We start from the raw sequence: 6,552 nt of genomic DNA, 5'->3' as shown, positions 1-6,552 counted from the left end.
CTAACTTATAACCTTCAAGTCGAACATTTCAACTTGTGGGGCATTGACTATATAGGACCTTTCGTAAGATTCCAAGGATACGAGTATATCTTGGTCGCCGTAGATTACGTCTCCAAATGGGTCGAAGCCATGCCAAGCAGGCCCATAGATGCAAAGCACGCCTGTAAGATGTTCCACAAGATTATCTTTCTAAGGTTTGACACACCAAGGATGGTAATCAGTACTATGCAAGTACTAGATATCACTATGCGAGTACTAGATAGTAGATAATGCCTCAATTTGGTACAAGCATAGTAGAGAGACAAACACAAATTTTCAATGAAAATATACCTTGTCTCCACATGAATAAGTCATCGGCTTATGTAAGTGATAATATACTCTTTACCTTCAGTCTCTTGAGTCAAACTAGCTCCAATAATTTTGTCTTCCGCTGCCATATAAAGCTTAAAAGGAACCACTCTCTTAGGCGCCTTGAGTACCGGTGGTGAAGACAAATATTGCTTAATCTTTTCAAATGCCTCTTACCTCTTCCTCAAATAAATAGTATTAACATGTTGCTTGTTGGCTTATAATTTATTAGTGTGATATAGAGGTGCATTTATCGACATATTAATATTTACATGTATTAAAATGTGTTTGTGTGATTGATTTTCTAAAACTTACGGGTATACGAGAATGCCCATGAGTATGCGGGTATTCACGTATAGCGGGTACGAGCACTATTTTCTACCTGTAGCGGGTTGCGAGAACAGGCATAGACGCGGATTTTAGCATGCGGCTACGAATTTACGAAATTGATATCCCCACAGATTTTAGTCCTAGCCATCTTTAGGCGCGAGGGACCGACGGAGCTGGGCGGTTCTCGCTCCAGCCAACCAGCTCCCGCATGCAAAGCGAACAGGCTGACTGATATTGGACCATGCTCTCATTATTTGTCAGGAGAAAATGAATTGGAAAGCACTACACGCAGTCACCATACTACTTTAGCTGCATATATTGGCCCACACGGCAGTGACCGACTGACCGCTGCGCAGCCAGCCAACCGGCGGCGCCAGTTCCCACCACCCTCCTCCACCCCTCTACTCCGCGTGGAGTCCTTGACCACCCTCGTCTCCTCCCTCTCCAAGGATACCTCCTTCCATTTTTTTTTCTCCTCTCCTTCCTCCCCACCTGCTCCGCTCCTTCGCTCGTGCTCCGCTGCTCTTGCCTGGATTCGGGCGGCCCCTCCTCCCTGCGACCGGCCGGCGGCGGTCTCCTCCTCGCAGCAGAGGCCGGTCGCCCCTGTCCCTGCCGCATCCGCCAGGCAGCTCCCTGGCTGCAGCTCCCGCCTGTCTGCAGCAGGCACCAGGCAGCGGCCTCCAGAAAGCGCCGCAGCTCCTGCCTGCTCCCGCCCTGCAGCGCCCACCAGGAAGCCCCGCCTCCCTCACCAGCAGGTTGATGAGATTGTTGTGAGTTGTAAGGTCAAATCCATTCTCAGTAGTCAGCACCGATGTCTCCTTCGGCTCTTCTACCTGCTCTCTCCGTCCTCCTCCTGTGCTGCTCGCCTCCGGCTCTTGCTTTCGTTTCTGAGCCTGCGCTTTCGCGAGCTGCTTGTGGAGATGACCAATTTGTCGTCTTGGATGCCTCTGATGGGCTCGTCAACCTGTCGGTCAATGGGGTTCTGGTGCAAGACAGCGTTCTTGCCTGCCAGAAGCTCCGCTTCTACTTTCGGAGTGGTTGCCTCCGCTGTGGCGAGGTGTCAGATGCGTGGAGGGTTGCGGTTAAGCAGTACTGTGGTGAAGGGAGCGAATCTAGCCACGGTAAGTTGGTTCTTGGTTCCTCCTAGGTGCTTAAGTCAGATAATAATTGAGCAATTGCTGCCTTACTGTAGTACATAACTGTGCAAATTGGAGTTTGCACCTGCATCAATTATTTCACTTAGGACGTGTAATAAAGGAGATATGCCTCTCATGTGTACTGTATCTCTGGAACAATATTTGGAATGTAAGGTCATTTTGTGGCAGTGTTCGTTCTGTTAAAATGGCCAGTGGGGTTTAATCCCACCTAACAATAGTTCCCATTTGTACCTTCTGGTATGGGTCTTTGTTTGGAAAGTAAATTAGGATGGTGAATGTAATGAGATATTTTTCTAAATGTCCTATTAAAGATTAAATTATGAGAGGGATGAAGTGATTGTTTTATTGTACCCTCATTCAACATCTGCATTCTGATCTTCCTCAACATTGTTTTTTAATTTTTTTATGTGGCTTGCACATTTTAAGTATAACATGCAGATAAAAAAAAACTTTATTCAGTCATTTCTCCTCATTTGGTTTGTTGTCACCTGTAGCAACTTCACATCAAAATGTCCCAAGGAAGCTGTTGAGGCAGTCCACAGATAATAGCTCGAGAAAGGATTATGACCCATGTGGAGGTTTGAGCTTGCATGAAAATAATCAGGACACCAGTGATTCTTCAGAAAATGATGATCACCTCCTTGCTTTCCCCGGTGTGATTCTTCTATGCTGTGGTCTCATGTTTCCATGCTTCCATGCTGAAAGAAAAGAAGCCAGTAGGAATGATGCTGCAAGTATTCAGCGCAATACAAGTGAGTTGGTCTTATCTGCGCTTCTCTAAATGGGTTCCGGTTTTCTGCTACCCTTTTTTCTCGAACGTGCAGGAGAACCATGCATCAATATATTAAGAAGAAAAGGCAGGGGAGTTTAACTCCCCTAATCTTACAGATATAAAGGGGCTGTAGCACCCCTTAGATACATCACACTGACACCCTCCCAAAAAGTTCTTATTATCTTCTGAAGGGGTGTTTGAGTGTGGTCTGCGGCGAGTCCTGATGAACTAGGGAAACTTGAATTTAATGTTGTCGAGGTCACTTGTCGTTTTCATGCAGTTGTCTTGTGCTACATTAGGAAATAAAACACTATGACAGAATTTCTTGAAAAATTTAAACTGGTGTACGTTTAGAATTTAATTTCACCCATTTACCTTTTTCTACTGTCTTTCCCTTCATGTCGATTAGGAATTAGTCCTGATGGTGCTATTGTTATTTGACAAATGGTTCTCTCTCTTACGAAGTTGTTGCAAAATTTAAGCGCACTGTCATGTTTATCAGGAATTGAGAAGTATGATAGTGAATGGAAAACCAGGGTATAATAACTTCAACAGCTGCTGCTTACATTTTACAGATATCGGGATAACTCACTCTGCCTGCATAGGTATAGCTAATATTTATTATTATCGGTGGTTTGTTAAGTATGACAAATGGAGATCAAACCAACTCATAATTATTTTATGTCTTTTCCATTTTTCAAGATAAGTGAGTTTTACAGTTACCAGCCAAAACTCCTTCAACAGTTCAACTAGTATGCCCATTTTTGGTAGTCCATCTATATACTCTTGTTCAACTCAGTGGTTGATTTGGATGAGGTGGCATGTAGTTAGTTTCTTGAAATTGATATGATTGTTGGTAACAAAGGTAACAAACAGGACAAGCTCTGTTCTGGTTTGCCAATTTGCTGATTCTGTAGACCATGTAAGCTTTGATGTTATTGTCTCGGTTCTGAAGTGCACTGCATGGCTCATTTTGTTCTATTATTTGCAATATCAATCTTGAACAAGGGACACCAGTGACATTATATATCTATTATATAGCACTGTAACAATATTGGAACATTGAACAGACGAGTTATGTCTATTGATCTTTTCAGTTGAATCAGTTTCGTCTTATGAAGTAAGCATGTCATCTGAGAAAGTGCCACCAACTCCGCATCGAATACCTCCAAGTCCTTCGAGATTTGCACCATCTCCACAAGTAGCTAGAGTTGGATCTGTCAACTTAAGCATCCAGCAGATCCTCAGGGCAACTCAGAATTTCTCACCTTCCTTTAAGTTAGGTGAAGGAGGATTTGGGATGGTCTACAGGGCTGTCTTGCCAAATGGCACTGTTGTTGCAGTCAAGAGGGCTAAAAAGGTAGTCCAATTTTATTTCATGTCTTATTGCTTGTTTTACTTAAATTGCATTGTTTATTCTTGTCCATGTCTTTTTTCACTATATTAAGTTAGTTCTATTCCTCATCAAAATATGCTGTTTGTTCATGTTTATTGCATTATATTTTGTTAAATTTAGAATTTTGTATGACTTTTATTTGTAGCCAGCTAAATAGTTCATAGAGTTTTGGTAGTTTGTCTAACTCTGGCAACAATGAATAAAGTTCAATTTTTCTTTTCCTTTGTTTACTGTTTTCTTTTCTGCTGTGCTATGCATAACATGCTCTGCTGTAAATTACAGGATCAATTTGCTGGTCCTAGGGATGAGTTTAGCAATGAAGTAGACTTGCTTGCCAAGATAGACCACCGAAATTTGGTGAGGTTACTGGGCTTTACTGACAAAGGAAATGAGCGTATTATCATCACTGAGTATGTTCCAAATGGCACTCTAAGAGAACATCTCGATGGTAAATTGTGCTCCCCTTTATGTTTTCTTCACTTCTCAGTCCATTTTGAGAGCTTGTGCTTTCCATTTTGTTTTTTTTCACCTCTCAGCCCATTTTAAGAGCCTTGTATATGACATGTATTACTCCATTCTGCAGGTCAGCATGGCAGAGTCCTGGATTTTAATCAGCGCCTAGAAATTGCAATCGATGTTGCTCATGCACTTACTTATCTCCATCTGTATGCGGGTAGGCTTTCCACTGACTACATGCTTAATTACATAAATACTGATGCGATGTGATCTATATTTTCATTATATTATTATATTTTCCACCATTTTGCCTCAGAAATGGGCTAACAGATGGAGTAGCATTTCTGTTACGAATGTCATTATCATTGCCCAGTTATTTGATATTGGAATGGCTAGTTCTTTTGATGAGAGATTTAGAACATTTAGTTCAGAAAAAAAAAACATTAGATTCCATGAGTGTTGGTTGTATTATGCTGACTAAACGATAGCATATTTTTGTAATTTGTGGCACTGGTGATGTCAAATAGTACCAACAATTTTTTATTTCAAATAAATTTTGCTTTTGTGATATTCATGAAAGGGACTAAGAAATTCTACACTGTAAACAGAGAAGACGATAATTCACCGCGATGTGAAATCATCAAATATCCTACTGACGGATAGCTACCGGGCAAAAGTGTCTGACTTTGGATTTGCAAGGAGTGGCCCTAGTGACACGGAGAAGACGCACATATCAACAAAAGTGAAAGGCACAGCTGGGTACCTGGATCCTGAATACCTGAGAACATACCAGCTAACTCCAAAGAGTGATGTCTTCTCCTTTGGCATATTGCTTGTGGAAATTCTTTCTGCTCGCCGACCCGTAGAGCTGAAGCGAACTCCTGAAGAGAGGATAACTATCAGATGGGTATGTATAGGCAACTTCTTTCATTTCCTATATTGCTACAATCTATGCTTATACAAGGTTTGAAATTGATCTAAAATAAAACACTAGCATTAAATTATCTGTTTATAACGGTTTGGTTGAAGTGAAGGGACATGCTTCTTTGATATTGTGAACATAAAAGACCATCCTTTTTTCATGTGACTCAGCTTCAGAGCGGTCTTGGTGGGATAAGTCCAGTTTTGAGAGTTTGGGGTTGCAAAATAAACTGAATGAATTAAGGGGTTAAAAGTTGACCTTTTCCCTTTTCGATATTTCTGGCTTAGTAATGGCATTTTATCTGTTTTGACAGTTTCACTATCATGGCATCCTGAATAACTGAGAGACTTTTCCTTTGTGCTGGGAATGCAGACTTTCAAGAAATTTAATGAAGGAAACATGAGAGAGATATTGGATCCATTGCTGGAGGACCACGTTGATGATGAGGTGCTTGAGAAGCTCCTTAGCTTGGCGTTCCAATGTGCTGCTCCAACACGGGATGACCGCCCGACCATGAAGGAAGTTGGGGAGCAGCTGTGGGAAATAAGGAAAGAGTACGCAAAGAGCATCAGGAAGGTGTGACGATCATGGATAATTTCTGATGTGTAACCACACAATAAACTGCAAATGGTTTACCTAAGTTAAATACATGAGGGGTTCGGGTAGTTACTGGCAGAAAGTAAATGAATATGTGGCGAGCATTATTTATAAAAGATTTGTTCGTATACATATTAGTCTAATGCATTTTAAACAATTATGTGCCTAGGCATCAATATGATGATGGTCACTAGCTGTCATGATGGTGATTGGACCCCCTACATTATGCAGATCGGCGTGTGGTCGTGGGCTTGAAATTTTGATGGTCTTTACAAATACTACTGAAGATGTACCTGCTTGGCATGTATTAAATTTTTCAAGCAATGATACAGAAGATGTACCTGCTGGGCACGTATTAAATTTTCCTTCCACCAAGCAACAATCAATGATGTCATTTATTTTTTGTAGGACCGGAAAATGCGACCAGAGGGGGGGTGAATGGGAGCAACTCAAAATAATTTCGCACGGAAGCAAACAGATCAAACTCCCAAATTTCAAGAACTTTAGCAAATTAGATCCAAACGCGAGGAAACTCGAAACATAGGTTCACAAGATCACTAGAAATCTATTCTCA

The 6,552-nt window shown here is 41.5% G+C and overlaps 1 protein-coding gene across 2 annotated transcripts; it reads left to right on the top strand.

Annotated features, from left to right (window-relative positions):
- Nucleotides 1-1,086: 1,086 nt before the first annotated feature.
- On the top strand, nucleotides 1,087-6,329 carry LOC120682015 (calmodulin-binding receptor-like cytoplasmic kinase 3). 2 transcript variants are annotated; one of them, XM_039963735.1, is made up of 7 exons: nucleotides 1,087-1,799; nucleotides 2,330-2,587; nucleotides 3,705-3,967; nucleotides 4,286-4,451; nucleotides 4,587-4,676; nucleotides 5,068-5,366; nucleotides 5,754-6,235. In XM_039963735.1, the coding sequence occupies exons 1-7, from the start codon at nucleotides 1,490-1,492 to the stop codon at nucleotides 5,961-5,963; spliced, it is 1,596 nt and encodes a 531-aa protein (XP_039819669.1). In that variant the 5' UTR covers nucleotides 1,087-1,489; the 3' UTR covers nucleotides 5,964-6,235. The 2 variants fall into 2 exon arrangements, with proteins under 2 accessions (XP_039819669.1, XP_039819668.1); XM_039963734.1 differs by having other exon boundaries at nucleotides 1,109-1,799; nucleotides 4,584-4,676; nucleotides 5,754-6,329.
- The last annotated feature ends 223 nt before the right edge of the window (nucleotides 6,330-6,552 follow it).

The sequence above is a fragment of the Panicum virgatum genome, chromosome 7N, assembly GCF_016808335.1.
Source record: "Panicum virgatum strain AP13 chromosome 7N, P.virgatum_v5, whole genome shotgun sequence".
Taxonomy (NCBI): Eukaryota; Viridiplantae; Streptophyta; class Magnoliopsida; order Poales; family Poaceae; genus Panicum; species Panicum virgatum.
Note: the sequence above shows the minus strand (reverse complement) of the source record. Positions and strands in the feature narration are given on the sequence as shown.

Bases quoted from the DNA above. Each gene is read 5' to 3' on its own strand.
- LOC120682015 (XM_039963734.1), top strand. From the start codon at position 1,490: ATGTCTCCTTCGGCTCTTCTACCTGCTCTCTCCGTCCTCCTCCTGTGC. The intron at 1,800-2,329 runs GTAAGTTGGTTC...TGTCACCTGTAG, and splicing joins AGGGAGCGAATCTAGCCACG to CAACTTCACATCAAAATGTC. The intron at 3,968-4,285 runs GTAGTCCAATTT...TGTAAATTACAG, and splicing joins CAGTCAAGAGGGCTAAAAAG to GATCAATTTGCTGGTCCTAG.